The 20,438-nt window shown below is 36.3% G+C and overlaps 1 protein-coding gene across 11 annotated transcripts in view; it reads left to right on the top strand.

Moving 5' to 3' along the window:
* MCTP1 (multiple C2 and transmembrane domain containing 1) overlaps nt 1-20,438 on the top strand; it is a 505,859-nt gene that overhangs the window by 219,413 nt on the left and 266,008 nt on the right. For all 11 annotated transcript variants that reach the window (XM_088023395.1, XM_088023389.1, XM_088023396.1 and 8 more), the window contains exon 2: nt 7,586-7,700. In XM_088023395.1, coding sequence (XP_087879521.1) covers nt 7,586-7,700 — 115 coding nt within the window. The remainder of the gene's footprint in view (nt 1-7,585; nt 7,701-20,438) is intronic.

Below are 20,438 nucleotides of genomic sequence, written 5' to 3'. Positions count from 1 at the left end.
AACAAGAGGCAAGGAAGTTAAGTTCACATCAAGCATAAGCTGCTCTTTCAAGGTGGGCTGTGGATTAGTCAGACACTGTGACTGACATACCTGGTAGGGCATGCCCATTGGTTGCCATGGATTTCCCCATTGTGTGGTTTCAACTTATAAAGTCATTTAGTCCATTGACCTCCAACTAATCATAATGTTGCCATGGTAAGTGAATCAGGGAGCTTCACTGAACTGAGAATACCTTAGGAGCTTTTGAGTTCTGTTTTTGAGAATTCAGTTTTTAAAATTTTTGATTTCCATATGACGGAGATTTCCACTGTGCAAATATCTTCAATGTCATAGAAACTAGGAGAGATGACTAAGTAGAAAATGGTAATGACTAAGTAGAAATCCTCAATGATGCTTCTTGATATCCTTGACAAGGTTGTTAAATTTGCAAAGTTGAAAATGTAAAAGCTTTCATGAAGTTCTAACTTCAAGTGGATTTTGTTGAGAGACAAAGTTAGAGCTGCACTGAGCATGGCCTGAGTGTATAAAACACATGCTGAAAAACCAAGCCAATCTGCAATCCACTGTGCATGGCAGTTCTAGGAGCATTCAAGAAAATCTCCTAGAATGCAGACATTCTTCTCCCTCCTTGTACACTGCTACAATAACTCCACTTCCTATTGATGATAATGATCAACCACCGCAGCTAACAGAGTAACCCCATTTTTTTTCACCTATAATGAAAATCTCAAAAAACCAAGGTGGCACTCTCAAGTTTCAATCCATCAGCACTATTATATCTTCTGGTGGCAGCTTTCTTACCTGCGTAAAAAGGCCTCCTAAGCAGCAGAGCTCCAAGTAAGAGAGACCCTCAGATTGATTCCCCCATGTATTTTGCAAGTGTTTCATGATATACATTTTAAAAGTCTGGAAATTCTTTGTAGATAAGCCTTCTCAAAGACTTGCTTTTATAATTAGCACAATGGGCCAGGCTAGGCTGCATATTAAAATCATCTAGGAGCTGTAAGAGAAAATATTGCTGCCTGGGTCCCGCCCGCAGAGTTTCCAGGTGCCCAGCCAAAGCCTTCAAGGTTGAGAACCACTAATCTGTTTAAATGAGGCAAAGAAGGGTTGGGAAATTTGACATTATCATTGATGGTAACTGCCCAGCTTCAAGCGAGCCAGGAACATGGAGGAAGGGCTTCTGCAAAAATAGTGGCTGGGTGGAGTAGAAGACGTGGGTGCTCTGGACATAATCCTTCCAAATGCTTCCTTTCAAATTCTCAGAGACCCTCTCTTCCACATTCTTTTTCTGCCTTTCCCATAAGTGACCTGATGAAGTTCTGACTTTTACTCAAAATGTACAACTTCAAATATTGCATCTACTTTTTGGCCTTATGAGTCCCAAAACTTTGACTGTTGTCACAGAAACCTCCCTAATCCTCTACCTGTGGCTGGAACCCTGAATTTCAGACTTTGAGCTAGGCATTTATTTTACATTCCCACCAAAGTTGTACAAGGATTCCCTCTTCTCCATATTCTCACCAGCATTTGTTATATTTTTATTTTTTTTAATAATAACCATCCTAAAAGACATGATGTGAAATCTCATTGTGGTTTTGATTAGCTTTTCCTGATAGTGATGTTGAGCGCCATTTCATATATTTGTTGGCCATTTGTATGTCTTCTTTGGAGAAACGTCTATTCAGGTCTTTGCCCAATTTTTAATCAAACTAGTTTGTGTGGTTTTTTGCTCTCGAGTTGTATGAGTTCCTCATGTACTCTGGATATTAATCCCTTATTGGGCATATGGTTTATAAATATTTTCCCATTCCATAGGTTATCTTCATTTTGCTGATTGCTTCTTTTGCTCCGCAGAAGCTTTTTAATGTGATGTAGTCCCACTGGTCTATTTCTGCTTTTGTTGCCTGTGCTCTTGGTGTCATATCCAAAAATTCATTGCCAAGAACAATACTGAGGAGTTTTTTCCATGTTTTTTTCTGGGAGTTTTACAACTTCAGATCTTGTAATTAAGTCTTTAATCCATTTTGAGCTGATTTTCACATATGGTGTAAGATAAGCGTTAATTTCATTCTTTTGCATGTGGATATCTAGTTTTAACAACACCATGTACTAAAGTGGTTGTCCTTTCCCCACTTTCTGTTCTTGGTGCCTTTACAGAAGATTAGTTGACCTTGGGTTTCTTCTCTGATGTATGGGTTTCTTTCTGGGCCTTTTATTTTGTTCCATTGGTTTATACAGATGTTTTTTTGCCAGTACTATACTATTTTGATCACTGTAGCTTTGTAGTATAGTTTGAAGTCAGAAAGTGTCATGCCTCCAGATTTGTTCTTTCTCAAGATTGTGTTGGTTATTTGGGGTCTTTTGTGTTTCCACATGACCCAGCAATTGCACTTCTGGAGATTTGTGCAAAGGAATTTAAGTCAAGATTGCGAAGAGATAACCTGCATTCCCATGTTTATTGTAGTATTCATAATAGCCAAGATATGGAAATGACCTAAATGCCCGTTGATGGATGAATGGATAAAGGAAATTTATTGTATGTATACAATAGAATAACATTCCATCTTTTAAAAAAAAAAGGAAAGTCTTCCATTTGTGACAACATGAATAGACCTGGAGAACATTATGCTAAGTGAAATAAACCAAACATAGAAAGACAAATACTGTATGATCTCATTTACATGTAGAATCTAAAATAGTAAAACTTATAGAAGCAGAGAATGGTGATTGCCTGGGGCGAGGGAGAGGGGAAAATGAGGAGGTAATGGTCAAAGGGTACAAAGTTTCACTTACGCAGGATGAACACATCCTGGAGATCTGCTGTATAGCACCATGCCTTTAGCTAACAATACTGTATCATATATTTAAAAATTCTCTAAGAGGGTAGATCTCTTATTAAGTATTCTGACCACAAACAAGAAAATGATAATAAAAGTGAGGTGGGAGGAAACTTTGGGAGGTGCTGGACGTGTTGGCAGCCTTGATGGTTACACAGATGTATCTTATCCCCAAACTCATCAAATTGTATATTATGTATGTATAGCTTTTTACACATCAATCATACCTCAACACAGTAGTTTAAACAGAGCAACTGAGTGTGGAGCATGACAGTTTGGGGAGAAGAAGGATCTATTTGAAGTTCCCATAATAGTCACTAAATAAGTGTTAAATTTGAAAAAAATATGTTTAAAATGACAAAGCTTGTTTTAGAGCTGTATATGTACCTAGCACTTCAAATATCTCTTTCCTAATACATGTTAACATTTGGGGACTTAATAAACATTTTTAGAAAGATACTATAAAAAATATATTTCTAGTATCTCCCTATAATTAGCCTACCAGTTTTCTTCTGGGAACCGCTTCAGTGAGCCTGAGGAGAGATGACTCTCTAGATCTTACGTTCTTGACATCCTTCTTTTAGAGAGTTGGAGGGATCCTTGGGAGTTTTCACTGTGGTGGCTTGGAGCTTGCTTCTCCTCTCACACTGTTGGCACCATCATTCTTCCAGGGGCTCAGCTCAGACTTCTGTGTGACTCATCCATCCATTGCCCTATCTCCCACATCTTGTCAATTGACAAATTTAGTTGATTGAATCTCCTCAGTATCTCTCAAATTCACTTTTTATTTTCATTACCACTGACCAGATCAGACCCTTGTGACTTAAACTTGACTGTTATAAAACCTTTAAAAAACTTCTATATCCACAGGATTTCTCTTCTCTCTTCTATCCTGTGGAAAGAAAAGGCCTGGTTTTGATTATTTCTGAAATCTAAGCACTTAGGCGAGAGCAGATAGGCAATAAGTGTTTGTTAAACAAGGCCTGGTTATTACTGCTTCTTTCTTCAAAAGATGGTTTCATGTTGCCCATGGATCGAAACTCTCCTCAGCCTGGTGTCATAGTACACGAGTCTTCCTTTCTACCTCATTTCTCACACTATCCAGTGATGCCCCCTCTGGTCCATCCTCCCTTCTTCCAAATCTTCATTTGTCAACGTCCCACCCATATTTTCACACGCTGATCCATTGACCTCTCTCTGAGGTCACCTCAGATTCTTCTCACATTGTAACTGGTCTTTCTTTCCTGTTCTCTCAGTGGCTTAATAACTCCACTACGGCAGTCTGTCTTTAATTACAGCTCTTGAGGGGACAGGGTTTCATTATAAGTGCCAATTTTGACTAATTGGTAATGGCAGCCTATAGCACTATATATTAGAAAAAGATTCTAAGGGTATACTTAGGTTCCTCATGACAGAAGGTGCCAAAACAGAAAAAGAGAGGAAACAAACCACATATGAAACCCAACTTTGTCATTCATCCCCATGTCTGTGTCTGTTCAGCCAGATCATGTGTCCTTAAAGACATCAAAAAAAAAAAAAAGACATCTTTCTATTTTCATTGCTTCTGTCACAATTTGTTCTTTAACACCCTATTCCCTGATTTTAGAAGTTTACAATCTAAAATGGCAAATATGGCATTTGAGATAGAATGTGATAATGGACAAGAAAGATATAAGTGCTAATGAAATGACCCTTGAAGACTGGGAAGGAAGACACAGATAACAAGAGGAGGAAGGCAGGTATTTATTCAAAGGAAAGGAAATCAGTATCTTGGAAAGAGGTCTACATTCCCAAGTTCATTATAGCATTGTTCACAATAGCCAAGATAAAAACAACCTAAATGCTTATCATTGGATGAATGGATAAAGAAAATGTGACACACACACACACACACACACACACACACACACACACACACAGAATAATATTATTCAGGCTTTAAAAAGCCAGTAAATATAAGTCCAGTGAAGTTCTCTCTTAACCAAGTATTAAATTCTAAAACAACAAAAGTGAAAAACCTAATACAGTTAAAATTATCTTTGAAAATTCCTTCCTTGCCCATATAGTATAATATACATTTTAAAATATTATACCAGGTACCCTATAAATTATTAACTCTAAACTTCAAGAGGAACTGCATAGAACAATGAAAACTACAAAATATGCAGCCATCTGAACATTCAGACTTTTCTGCCTTTAAAATACCTATCAAAATACTAGAGAGGATGCAGAGTGGGTGGAATATGTCTCCTTCCCTATAGATTTTATTACATTTCTTAGAAAGTGGCAAATCTATCTATAGCAAGTATTTATTAATGGGCTTGTTTATTTTGAAATAATGTATACACAAGAACCTAACAAAAGGCTTGGAACATACTTGGAGCTTTAACAAATGCTTTCTGGATTTGAATTTAAATTTTGCTTATTTTAGACCCACATACAAACTGTTTTACAAAAAGTTGTTTAGAAGGCCTTGATTGGCTTCCTGTCTTTCCAAGTTGGCATCTCCTGTGTGGTGTAGTGAACAGCTATCACTCTTGTCATTTACATTAGTTACAAGACACCCTACCATAGTTCTGGAAATGTATATTTAAGGGAGAGAACATTTTTTGCCCTCCAAACTTGAAAATTGGTAACATACGATGTTAGCTAGGATATGGGAAATACGTGTCTTGTATACTTCCAATAGTAATGTGAACTATATAAACTTTTTTGGAAAAATTCATCCTATCAGTGAAATAAAAGTGCAAGTCCTCATAGTGGCAAGTACCGAAACCAGCTCACGTGTTCATCAATAGAGAAATAATTGAAGAAATTATGATTACGGTACCCCCACACTGTGGAAAATGATGTACCTTGAAAAAAAATAGATCCATATGTATTGATTAGCAAAGTGCCCGTGACATTTTTAAGTTAAATAAATTGTGAAATAATAGGCAAAATATAGTACTATCTTTTTAAAAGACAAAAACTGAAAACTCAACAAAAGAAAAATAAACCTATATGTGTCTGTGTTTGTACAAGCCCTTCAACATGTGGAAGGATATACCCTAAATCGTTAGAATTGGTAACGCCAAGGAGGTGGGAAAAGCCAATGTTTGAGAGAAGAGCAAGACAATCATCTCACCTTTGTTGCTCTCTTGTCGAAGGCTGGATCCAAATTAGGGGTAATAGGAATTAAAAGAAAAAGAAGAAGATAGCAGGAGGGGAAGAATGAAGGGGGGGGAGTCAGAGGGGGAGATGAACCATGAGAAACGATGGACTCTGAAAAACAAACTGAGGGTTTTAGAGGGGAGGGGGTGGGAGGATGGGTTAGCCTGGTGATGGGTATTAAAGAGGGCACGTTCTGCGTGGAGCACTGGGTGTTATGCACAAACAATGAATCATGGAACACTGCATCAAAAACGAATGAGGTAATGTATGGTGATTAACATAACAATAAATAATTAAAAATAAAGACAATTGGGAGATGGAATGGTGGTGGAAACGGAGTGGATGGGATTTAGCAACTTTGTGCATGTGGTGGAGAGGGAAATGAGGAAGTCAAGGAGAGCTCATTGATTTCTAGCCTGAGCCACTGTGGGAACCATGGTGTCATATGTAGGAACAGGGGTACCATGAAAAGAAGTGGAATCTTTCTTATTGTTACCAGAGGAGAGATGAGGAGTTTGGGTTATCTGTCAAAGTTGTGCTGCTTCTTGTTTTAAATGATAATTGCTCCTATAGGAAAGCTGCTTTCTTGGTCTTGAAGCATAGGGGGGGGAAAGCTGCTTTATAATTGTATTTCATATGAACTGTAGAATTAGAAGAGTCAGACCGGCATCTAAATTTTTACCTTATCCATGCATATTATTCCAAAACAAAAGAATATTTCTTTTTGAATTGGAAGAAAAAATATAGGAATTTAAAATAATTTCAATATGTAAAGAAAAGTCAATTTTCCTATTGTATTCAAAGTGGCATAAAGTATAAAATGTGACCTATACAATTTTTATTGTTTCTTTTGTGTTGTTTTAATATAGCTATTCTCCTTGCAAGTGTTTATTTAACTTAATGCCTGTAAATTAATAGTATATTGTTACTAAAGATATCCTATAGGGGTAGGATTGCAAAAATGTTTAGTTCTAGAAATAGCTTGTGCACTTTTATTCTACAGAAAGCAGCATTAGAAATTTAGTCCCACTGAGTATTTATTTCTTGCAAATACTGTCAAAAATACTGGGTAAATTTATTTCTGTATAATTACATCATATTTTATGCTGGGATTGAAATAGAAATGTGTAATCCATCAGTATGACCCTTTTGCATAGATAAATGAGTCAACACAGTTACCTGAATAAATCACTTTGTCAGCTCACTTGTATGGAAATGAACTGTTCTTGCATACCTTTATTCTCCATTCATCACTGATTGTATTTTTACTTCAGACACTATTCCTATGTAGTCTTGCTTTGTTGAATTATGTGGGGCTACCCATGGGGAATGTTTTTCATCTTATATTTGTTATCTTGAATCTGAGTTAAAACAAGAATTCCTATAAGTGTCATTTTTTTTTTTTTGAGTCTAAAGAATTTCCTGAATTTAAAAACCTTCAGAGAACTAGGTGATTATGGCATGGGAACGCACAAGATGATTCATTTTATTAACTAATTCTTCCAGTTTGAGTGAAGCTATATATGGCCCCCACTAGAGAAAATAGGAAAGAGATAATAAATTTAATATTTTGTATATTTCTTGTTTTTCAGAAAATAAGTACTGCTGGAACCAGTAATGCAGATGTCCCCTTGGCTGATCCCGGAATGTACCAATTGGACATTACATTAAGAAGGGGTCAAAGTTTAGCTGCCCGAGATCGAGGAGGTAAGAACATAAGAACACCACCACCTAGAAACTTATTTTATGTGTTTTTGACAAATTTTTTTTTCCTTACGTTTGCTTCAGTTAAAAAAAAAAAATCACCTTTAGTATTATAATTTTTGGAAGGTTGGGTTCAGCAATATGGTTTGAAGCTTTATTTACTCCTGTGATCACGGAGAAAGAGGTTATGATGCAAATTCAAAAAATCTGAACTGGTCCTGTCCCAAACAGTATGGTCCCTACTAAACTGCTGACATATTAGACTCTGCCTTATATATTATCAGTGACATAATTGGTTAGTAGATGAAGCACATATTTGGAGCCATATCAGAAGTAACCATTTGGCAGACCTGAAATTCTTGTTGCTGCATAGATTTGCACAGTTGAATCTGCTGACATTGCAGAATCCAGGACAGACATTTCGCCAAAACTTTGGAGATTCCCACCAGTGATTTTTCTGAGGCTTGGTTGGACCTGGCAGTGGTCTCATGGTAGGTCTTTGTAGCCAATGATGAAAGAAGAGACAAGGAAAACACTCTCTAGTTTCTGGTTTCCAAATCTCAAGGCAGTCTCCTGGTGAACTAGCCTGGGCTACATTAGGGATTCCTTGAACCCACATGAGAGGCAGCCCTGCGGATGGACGCTAGGTAGACTGTGGAGCATCCTGTTCACAGTTCAAAACACTAGCTATTCAGAGTGTGGAGACCTGAGGGGCCTGAAGACCCACAATTCCAATTCCATACGAAGCTGAATTTGAGTGTAACTCCTCCAACAAGGAAGTGGGGAGAGCCCCTAAGCCTCTAACAGGTGTCAGACAACCTGAAAAGTGCTCCTGACATCATGCAGTCTCATTTGTCTGCTCCCACCCTATTTGACATCCACACTTAGGGTTTGGAAGGAACCAAATTACGACTACAGTTTATAATTCTATCTCTTGTCTCTACAAGAATAAAATGGAGAAAATAATTTAGTATAATAGTGGGTTTTTAAAGACTAGAAACTGTACAACTAATAGATTTAATTTTTTAGTAAAAACTAGTGAATGAAGGTGTGACTAGAAATGTAGAATTTTAACACATTTAATTTTCAAAATTAACCATCTGGCTAAGTAGTCGAGGACAAATTTTTATTGAACTGAACTGCTTGTCTCAAAATCAGTTACAATTAGATTAGAGAAAGAAAATAATGCTATTAATACAATATTATTTGGTTGTATATACGTGTACTACATTTTTTAGTTTGAGGAGTAGTCTTAATTACATTCTGTTGCATCATTTGATTTAAAACAGAATTGAATCAGCCATCAGGAGATCAAAATTTTAGTCCTAGATATGCCCTCCCAACAATATTAAATACATATGCCCATAATTATTTAATACAACATTGTTTGTAATTATAAAATGCCTATACATAGGCGAGGTGGTTAAACAAAACATGGTACATCCGCATGATGAAATATTATGCAGCTATAAAATAAAGAATAAAGAAAATCTCTAGGAATTGATATGAAAAGAGTTACAGAGGGGTGCCTGGGTAGCTCAGTCACTTAAGCATCTGACTCTTTATTTCGGCTCAGGTCATGATCTCAGGGTCGTGGGATTGAGCCCCTCATCAAGCTCCTCACTCAGGAGGGAGTCTGCTTGAGATTGTCTCTCTCCTTCTCCTTCTGCAACACCCCCCCAAATAAATAAATAAATCTTTAAAAAGAAAAACAGATAAGAGTTACAGGATATTATTGACAAGGCAAAGTACAAAAGATTATTGACAATATGGAATGTAAGAAAGGGGGAGTATAAGAAATTCTGCATTATCTGTTCATTTATTCAAAAAGAAATATTGGAAGTAAAATCCAGAAACTAATGAGATTAATAACATACATAATATAGGTAAGAACAGGTGTCAAGAATGAGTGATGGGAACGGGGTAAAAAGGATGAGGAGGAAGTGATTTTTCTCTGATCATATGAAACAATATTTGGATTATACACCATAAAACTCAAGACAAAAAAAGCACTATCCTTGATGTACTCTAGAGCATGACTACCAGTTCTGAAACTACTTAATGTGTATACTGGGACTGAACAAATAAGTAAATATATTGTAGGTAATGAGAGCCAGTTTTTCCACTGTTGGAGAAAGAAGTTACCAAAATAGAACAAGGTAAAGCTGCAAAGAACCTTCTGGTTTTAGAGGGGCATCAGTATGAACTAATGGTTTTTAATACATATACAGATAGACCAAAATTATAATGCATAGAGGTGTGTGTGTGTGCATGTGCGTGTGTGTGTTTCCTAGATCTATCTGCTGAGAGGGCCTAGAAACAATTGCAAATGTGTAATGACAGAGTAGCAATCGACGCAGGTTGAGCCCAGATTTTGGTTTCTAAATACAATTTTCCCAAGAAAAGTAAGCAGTGCTCCTGGAGAAGTGGTTGATTGCAGATCTGGGCCAGGGAAAGTGCAAGAAGAGCCTGGAATATTTTGCAGTCCCAGAAAGTAAGGAAGTAATAAAAAATTGATGGCATGATGTCAAAACAACATAGAAGCCAACTTAAAAGAGCTCCTAGTAATCAAAACTTGGACAATTTCAGCAACAAAATAAATGATGATAATAATGAATTCTAATCCATCGAATAATATGAGTTCATGCTGGTAAGTAAATAACTGAATAAATAAATAAGTGGGAGAGAAGGTGCAGCTTTTCTTTATGGTAGAATTCCAATGAACAAATGTAGAAGGGAAAATAAGAATAGAAAATCACCTTTTAACAAACAACACAGTAACATTTTGCAGGCAAAAATCATCAATTGATGCTAAAATTACATGTGCAAAATTATGATGAGAAATGGGATATTTGCATCATTTAAAAGTATTTCCTAACAATTTACATATGAATTACAAAGGAGGAAATAGTAACTTTACAATTGAGAGACTTGGAAGATACCACCTTACCCAAGTGTAATAAGAGACAGATATCATGGACCTCCTGATATGATGCACTGAGAAAGGCACATCATTTCTCTGACATTCTCATCAAAAAATGCATAGAGTCAATGTGATCATGAGAAAATATCAGACATACTCTGACAATATACAATGCTAATTATCTGACCTGAGTAGTAGTTGTCCTGTGGACATGGGGCGCATGATCTCGTCCCATGGTTCCATGTCTCCAGAGTTGTCAGTCTGGATGGCACTGTTCACACACACTGTCTTTCCTACAGCTGCAAATTTCTCTGTGCGGTTGTCTCTGCCACAAAGAGGAATTTTTTGAAGTAGAACAAGAGGGCCATATTCTTTTTTTTTTTAAGATTTTTAAAAATTTTTTATGTTATGTTAATCACCATAAATTACATCATTAGTTTTTGATGTAGTGTTCCATGATTCATTGTTTGCATATAACACCCAGTGCTCCATGCAATACATGCAAGAGGGCCATATTATTAAGAAAAATGGGAAAAAAAATATTTTGTGAAAGTGAAGAATATCTACATGTGTTTAAAATGCGAACTCCAATTCAGCTTCACTGTTTTACTTACTTGGCCTGACATTTATGACTTTTTTATTGAGTAGATATGAGAGGAGATATTTAAAAAAAAGGAAACAACTTGAGTTAAGTATCAGACTGATTAAAATTTATCTTAGACCCACCTCTGAATGGCAGATGTGTTAAGCATGTGACTGGATAGGTTGTATTGGGTGACTTTACACTTGTGAATTTATATACATCCAGGACAGTTAAATGGGGATGGGTAGTTCAAAGTGAGAAAAATCATTCGTTTTTGATGCAGTGTTCCATGATTCATTGTTTGCGTATAACACCCAGTGCTCCATTCAATATGTGCCCTCTTTAATACCCATCACTGGGCTAACCCATCCCCCCTCCCCTCTCCCCTCTAGAAGGCTCAGGTTGTTTCTCAGAGTCCACAGTCTCTCATGGTTCGTCTCCCCCTCCGATTTCCCCCCAGAGAAAGACATGTATCATATGACCTCACTGCTATGAGGAATTCTTAATCTCAGGAAACAAACCGAGGGTTGCTGGAGTGGTGGGGGGTGGGAGGGATGGGGTGTTTGGGTGAAGGACATTGGGGAGGGTATGTGCTATGGTGAGCGCTGTGAATTGTGTAAGACTGATGAATCACAGACCTGTACCTCTGAAACAAATAATACATTCTTCCATTTTTATAACCCTTTTTACAGAACAAGTAGATGACTTCTTGCAATGCTTCTGCATTGTGCTAAGTTTTATTGTGTCTATGAACTAGAAACACATGATCTTGAAGAGTGTGATGCACATAATTTCAAAGCCAAACTCCACATTCTATTAGCTATGTGATTTGGAGTAATATGTACAATCTCTCTGCTGCCATCGTAGGGTTCCAGAGTTAGCAAATAAAAATACAAGATACCTCATTAAATGTGAATTTCAGATAAACAACACATTACTTTTAGTATAAATACATCTCATCTAATCCACAGTATAATGAATATAGATAATAATATTGTACTATAACTATGTAATATGGTATTGCTACAATGACAACATATGACAATTTATAAATTTAAACACACCGAACTCCTCAAACTTACACAATATTACATGTCAACTTTAATAAAAAAATAATAAAAATTTGTCAAATAAATATATTTTATATAATATTTAAGACATACTTCACTTAAATGTTATGTATTGTTTATCTGAAATTTCAATTTAACTGAGTTCCTTATTTTATCTGGCAGCCCTGTGACAATCGTCATGTCTAGTTATTACTAGAAAAATGCCATTTATATTTTAGTTGGCTTGGGTTTTTCAGGACCATATTATAATCTGTCACATTTGAATGTAATGTCTTGACATGATTATTTGCATTGTTAGAAAAGTAAGAGCAATCTGTGTACTTATATCTGGTGATAGCAATTGCCTACAATTTGATTTCTTGTAATTTGTACCATGGAAGATGTATTAATTTTCTAGGTCTGCTTTAACAATTTAGTGCAAATTTGGTGGCTTAAAACAACAGAAATTTATTATCTCACAGCTCTGGAGTCCAGGAGTCAAACAGTCAAGGGTGTGGTAGGGGAACACTCCCTCCAAAGGCTCTTGGGAAGAGTTCTTCCCTGCCTCTTCTAGTTTCTGTTGATTCCAGACATTCCTTGGCTTGTGGCAGCATCACTCCGACCTCTGCTTCCATCCTCACAGGGCATTTGCCTCCGTGTCTCCAAGTCTCCAGTCTCTCCCCACTTTCTTTCATAAGGACAGTCATTGGATTTAGGGCCCACCCTAAATCCAGGATGATCTCATCTCAAGATTCATACCTGAAGTACATCTACAAAGACCCTATTTCCAAATAAGGTCACATTCATAGGCATGGAGTTAGGACTTAGACTATCTTTGGGAGAACCCAAGTCATTCCACTACAGAGGACAACTGATTCTCTTCAGACACTAGGAATAAATTTAAATAATCAGAAAAGTGATCCATATTTTATGTCATCTAAAGAAGGTCTTAGAACTAAAGTAAACTGTGGCAAAAACATTTGAATGAGGCATTAGATCATCTGCAGAAAAAAAAAGTGATCTATGTGAACTTGTTTATTGTGACTCTATCTATAACAATGTTAGAAGTGCTGAGAATTGTGCAAGACTGTTGAATCACAGATGTGTACCTCTGAAACAAATAATACAATATATGTTAGAAGAAGAAGATGATGATGATGATGATAGCAGGAGGGGAAGAATGAAGGGGGGAAATCGGAGGGGGAGATGAACCATGAGAGACGATGGACTCTGAAAAACAAACTGAGGGTTCTAGAGGGGAGGAGGGTAGGGGGATGGGTTAGCCTGGTGATGGGTATTAAAGAGGGCACATTCTGCATGGAGCACTGGGTGTTATACACAAACACTGAATCATGGAACACTACATCAAAAACTAATGATGTAATATATGGTGATTAACATAACAATAAAAAATTTAAAAAAACTAATGATGTAATGTATGGTGATTAATACAACAATAAAAATTAAAAAAAAAAAAGTCCCTACACTGAGTAGAGTTAGAGAACTCCAGTCACTCTACTCTGTGGGTCTGATGTGTCACCTCGCCAAAGAAAGTTTCCAGATGCTCTGAGAACAGTGTTTTCAAGCTGGAGTAAGAATTATAGAAACCTGGGGATGGGAAAGGATCTAGACGGTTTTCCCCTGCAAGCTTCACTTTTCTCACAGTTTAATGAAACCTCTCTAACCAAGACCTTATATCAGTTACAGACAGCCAGATCCGAGGAAATGATTGGAAAGCATTTTTTTCCCAAAATAAATTCAATTTTATAAAACATATTCTGTATTCTAAGTATAAATAAGCCCTTTTCAAGTTGGAGGGCCTGCCAGCAATTTTGTCATTAGATGTAATTTATGAGAACTTTTCAAGAGAGTTATTCTCTGAGTGTGAATTATGCCTCAGGGACGATATTTGGTGTTTACGTATATTTCCTCTAATCTTCACACGGTTGGCTGTAGGGGCAGGTGCCACCCCAACACATTCACTCACCTTTCAGTGTTAGGGTCGTCTTTGGTTTTGACCCTTAGGAATTTCCTCTGTGGTAGAATGGCCATATATCCTGGTTTGCCTGGGGGCAGGGTTTTTTTTTAACTGTTAGTTGGCATAATTGTTAATAGTGGTTCATTTCACTCTGAAAAGGGTCCCCATTCTAAAGACATACTATATATACTGATGCTTCCTAGAAAAAATTCTAGTCCCATTAAAGTTGATCAGAAAATTAAGTGTTGTAAGCATTCCTTTTTTCCCAGAAGGAGAATGCAATTTGTATCATCAGAGGAAGGTTTATCTGAGCAGGTTTGTTTGTTTGTTTGTTTTTAAGATTTTATTTATTTATTTGAGAGAGAGAGAGAGAGAGCGAGAACAGGAACACAAGCAGGGGGAGTGGGAGAGGGAGAAGCGGGGCTTGTTCCCAGGACCCTGGGATCATGACCTGAGCTGAAGGCAGACGCTTAACGACGGTGCCCTCTGAGCAGGTTTGAGATGCTTTTTTTGGCAGCTCCTTCTTCAGATTTACAGGCTTTAATGAGCTACTGTGATCAAGAAAAGGTCTGTCATGTTACCTTTTTGGGTTAAGAGGGTGAATTGAATATGTTTTTAGTCAATTGGTTTTTTTACATTTCTTACAACAGGTGGAATCAGGTATAGCTTGTTTTACCCAATACAGACACAATCACATATATGCCTGTGAAATGGCATTCCTTTCACCAGTTTCCTACCATTGGGGAATTAAAAAAAAATATCACAGTGACTCAGGGTTTTAATAATAGCTATTTCACGTAGTCTGTGATCTGAAGTAAAGCTATACATACATACATGCACATATATACGTATATTTTATATATATAAGCTTCTGAAGAATACATATGTTCTGTTTTTCCTATCTTATTTTCAGAAGTGCAAAAAACATCATTCATTGACATACAAAGATTCCCTTGCTACATGTTAATATAACTAAGGCCATACAGTTACTAAACCCTGAGAGTGAACTTCTACCTGAGATTTTGTGGAAAGGGTAATTTTGTATATTTCATATGATCCAATTTCAGGGAGTATATAACTAAATTCCTGAGAATATTTCTCTCTATGGGCACAATACATCAAGATGCTTAACCTACTGAGCCACCCAGGTGCTCCATAGATGTAGCTTTTTATGGACATGCCCAGTTACAAGAATCGTTACACTCAGGGAAGCCAAAAGATATAGCTTCGCTCACGTGTTTCTATTTCTCCCATGCCAGATGAAATTTGCCAACTAGGAGATCATTTTTACCATTTGCTGCCTAGCAACATAGTTGACATACTATCTATTCAGTTTAGCAGAGAAATAGAATAGCCGAAGGTCATATTCTCAAGAAGAGGGGGCAAACATTGAGAAAATTAAGAAAGTACAGGGTATTCCAGTTGTGCCTAATTGTACCAGACAGTCCCTCCTTGCTCGTAAGTGCCCAGGAAGGGGTTCAAGGCAAGGTGATTCCAAGCCTTTGGAGCTACCTAGGAGCTGTTTAGGAAACACCAGAGTCAGTATAAAAACGCATTGTCAGTTTTATTAGTCTGAATTTAGGACCTGACCCTGGAGAACAGCAGAATCAAAAGAATTTTTGCACTGGCACACAAGTACTCAGAAAGGTTGAGAAGTAGTTACAGCCTCACCTGTGTTATTAACCAAAGTAACAGCACTTTATAGCAACCGTAACAACAAAGGTAGAACAACAAATCATTTAGCTGTTTTAAGTTGTCTAGACATGACCACCCCTTACTATTCTTTCCGTTTGCCTTTTATTTTTTTCTTAAACAACTGACCATGGTCATAAACTACTCAAAAGCAAGTAAAAGTAGACCTTTTTGAGAGATGTGTTCAGTTTGGGTGAAGCAAAACCTTCCATCTATGCAGAAAGTCAATCATGTTTTACTACCTTGTGTTGAGAACAGACTTTACACTCAGTGACCATTTCTCTTTCTGAATTACCAGTCCTCTATTACACAAAGCTTTTTAACAAATAATTGTATTTAGTTTTTTCTTCAAATTACATTTATTGAGATATAATTTACATAGAGTACAACTTCCAGTTTGATGAGTTTGACAGAAAAATACAGTCATAACTAGCACCAAACCAAAAACATAGAACATTTCCATCACCCCAGAAAGTTCCTTTATGGTCTTTTGTGGTTAATTTTCTCCATACACTTCTGGCAACAATTGATCTGGTATCTGTAAAAAACAATTTTAAATTTCCTCAATATGTATGTATCTTTTTTTTTAAATGATTACATATTTCTTTTTTTTAAGATTTTATTTATTTATTTGAGAGAGAGAATGAGAGATAGAGAGCACGAGAGGGAAGAAGGTCAGAGGGAGAAGCAGACTCCCTGCTGAGCAGGGAGCCTGATGTGGGACTCGATCCCCGGACTCCAGGATCATGACCTGAGCTGAAGGCAGTCGCTTAACCAACTGAGCCACCCAGGTGCCCAATATGTATGTATCTTAAATATACATGCATATATATGAAATGATAGGTGATACATTTTAGAGATTGAATATAATTTTGTAAAGCATAAGACATTGTTTATACTGCATTGATGTTATCCTTATAATTTGAAGGCTATTTACATTTCAAATATATTTACATGTTGACAAAATATGTAAATAAAAACTACTCAGTGACCCTGATGGAAACTATGGACTCTGAGTGATAATGATGTGTCAGTGTAGATTCACTGATACGAATGTACCACTGTTGTGGAGGATGTTGATAGTGAGGAATGCCAGGCATGTGTTGGGAGCAAAGAGTATAAAGAACTCTCTGTACTTGCCAGTCAATTTGGCTATGAAACTAAAACTTCTCTAAAAATCAAAGTCTATTTAAAAAAAAAAACAACACTACTTTGTGGAGTTAAAGTATCTTTGCTCTGTCTCCATTTTAATTTAGCTTAAGTATATAAAATAATACAACTATGGTTGATACTAAAAACTTACCGGAACTGTAAAATTTTATTCAAGGAAGAATCCAAATGGAATAGCATGCAGCATTGTCTGAAGTTTAAAACAACTATACTTGAATCACTAATTATTAGGGAAATACAAATCAAAACCACAATGAGATATCACCTTACACCTGTCAGAATGGCTGCAATAAAAAAGATAAGGAATAAATGTTGGCAAGGATGTAGAGAAAAAGGAACACTTGCACACAGTTGGTGGGAATGTAAATTGGTGCAGCCACTGTGAAAAATAGTATGAAGTTTCCTCAAAAATGAAAAAATAGAACTACCATATGATGCAATAATTCCACTACTGGATATTTCCTTGAAGAAAACAAAAATACTAATTCAAGAAGATATATGCACCCATATGTTTATTGCAGCATTATTTACAATAGCTAAGATATGAGAGTAAATAGATGAATGAATGAATAAACGTGTGATATACATCTATAATGAAATACTACTCAGCCATAAAAAAATGAGATCTTGTCATTTGTGACAACATGGATGGACCGAGAGGATATTATGCTAAATCAGACAGAGAAAAACAAATACTGTGTGATTTCATTTATACGTGGAATCTAAAAAATGAAACAAAGAAACAAACAGATGCTTAAATACAGAGAACAAACTGGTGGTTCCCAGAGGGGAAGTGTGTGGGAAAATGGGAGAATATATAAAGGAGATTAGGAAGTATCAACTTCCAGTTGTAAAATAAATAAGCCATGGAGATGAAAACTACAGCATAGGGAATTTGTTGATAATATTGTAATAACGTTGTTTGGTGACAGATGGTGACTACACTTATGATGACCCCTGAGCAATAGAATCATTGAATCAATAGGGTGTTACACCTGAGACTAATATAACACTGTATGTTCGTTATATTTCGCTAAATAACATACATACAAGAACATAATACAAGAAAAAAAAGAGATAGAAATTCTGCAACTGGGATTGAGAGACATGGGAAAAGAATAATAAATCTAGTTTAGGAATTTCCATGAGAATAGAGGAGAAGAAATAGTTGCTGAGTTAATGGATGATAATTTTTCAATTCCGACAAAGGATATAAATCCGTAAGTACCCAAAACATGACTTATAGCAGGCTTGATAAATAACAGAACTCTGGATCCAGATACATTATAGTAAAACTCCAGAACACAAAGGCAAAAATATTTTAAGAGAGATCTACATATGAATGACAGTTTGACTGAAGATTTCACAACAATGACTTGGGTTAGAAAACATAGTTATCAATAATCTCTTTGAAGGGCTGAAAGAACCTATCAATCTGGAATTAGAACATAATTGTCCACCTCGAGTTATCTACCTAGCAAAATAATCTTCCAAGATTGAAAGCAGAATAAAGCTATTTTGTAATTAGTATCTGAGAGAATTTGCCACTGTCAAGCTTCACCGAAAGAGCTTCTGAAAGATTACTTCAGGAAGAAGAACCTCAGATGTGAGATCTAGTGAGTAACAGTGAGCAAAGGAATTGGTAAACCTACAGGTAACATTAAATAAGCATGATTTATATGAAGTAAAAATTGTTATAATGTCTTGTGTGATTTTTAAAGGACTAAATGAAAATACTGGGTAACAACTTATGAGTCAGGAGTGGAGGGTTTGGAAATATTCTACAATGGGATGTAACGAGCACTGGGTGTTATATAAGACTGATGAATCACTGAACTCTGCAGCTGAAACTAATAATACACGATATATACATTAATTTAAATTAAAAAATGAAAAGAAAAAAATATTCTACAGACTGTATTACTCAGCAGGGTGAACTTCAGAATTGTTGATGTATGGAGGCATGTTAAACTTGTCAAGAATAACTAGTAAACGAATGGAAATAGAATGTAGACCTGGGGTGCCTGGGTGGCTCAGTCGGTTAAGCGTCTGCCTTTGGCTCAGGTCATGATCCCAGGGTCCTGGGATAGAGCCCCACATTGGGCTCCCTACTCAGTAGGGAGTCTGCTTCTGCCTCTGCCCCTCCCCCCAGCTTGTGCACGCGCGCGCTCTCTCTGTCTGTCTCTCAAATAAATAAAGTCTTTAGAAAAATGTAGACCTTAAAAATTTGCAGAGGTAAAATGAAATTTTAAAAATACAAGAACAAAAAATCCCATATTTTTTAAATGAAGATACTACTTATTCTAATTCAGTTTAATTGCATACATATTTATATCCACAGTCTTCAATTTTAGTGATAATTTACCTGTTCTGTAAGACAAGTGTACAAATTTTCCAGTTAATTAGACCTCCTATTATAAAATCAATCTGATTTACATTAATTGTTATATATCTTGCTCTGATATAAACAAAGAGAACACATTTAGCTGTCTTTTTAGACAAATTTAACAATTTAAGTCTTTCAACTATTTTTGGTGATCAAGCAAATTAAGAGTCCTCAATTAAGTCAACTTAAAGAACTTTTTTTATAACTACTTAATATTTATTTACCAAGTAATACTAACAATCTTTAACTCTTGGTTTAAAATCTTAAAAGAAAAAGTTTTCTTAATTAAGGCTGGACCATTAGCATAATTTTTGTTCTTTATCTTAGTGACCAAGACACCCATGAACTAAAACTCTGCCATTCCCTTTGAGCACTTTTTTTCTTCCATTTACGTGGAGGGAGGTTTTGAGACTCCTTGTTCTAAATTTATGTGCATCTGTTAATCTCAAAGCCAATCAAAATATGAGCTCTATTAAATTTGAGATATTGACCATACAATCTTGTTGATTTCCCTCTGGAGGCAGGCAAAGGTACCTTGTCAAAAAAAATATTATGTGTTAACATTGTTTAGGGGATAGCTCTTTTGCCCTTGGAATAAAGTTATCTTGCTCAATTGTTTTGTCTTTTTAAAATTAGAACTATTTCTGGGGCACCTGGGTGGCTCAGTCAGCTGAGCACCTGAGTCTTGGTTTCAGCTCAGGTCATGATCTCGTGGTCCTGTGATCAAGCCCTGCAATGGCTCCATTCTTGTTCCCTCCCCTCTGCTCCTCCCCCTGCTCACTCTCTCTAAAATAAATAAGATCTTTAAAATTAAAATAATAATAGTAAAATAAAATTAGAACTATTTTCTTAGTTCACTCTCTGCAAGGAAAGCACACCTTTCTTTTTCAAGTTCTTGTGAAATTGGCAATCAGATTCTCTCTTCTCCTCTCATTTTTTAAGTAGACTTAACTCCTTTAG

This window comes from Eumetopias jubatus, unplaced genomic scaffold (genome assembly GCF_037043125.1).
Source record: "Eumetopias jubatus isolate StellerSeaLion01/CBP00866 unplaced genomic scaffold, mEumJub1_p1.0 scaffold_5, whole genome shotgun sequence".
In the NCBI taxonomy this organism is placed as follows: Eukaryota; Metazoa; Chordata; class Mammalia; order Carnivora; family Otariidae; genus Eumetopias; species Eumetopias jubatus.
The sequence above is the reverse complement of the archived record's forward strand: the minus strand, read 5'-3'. Positions and strand labels throughout refer to the sequence as shown.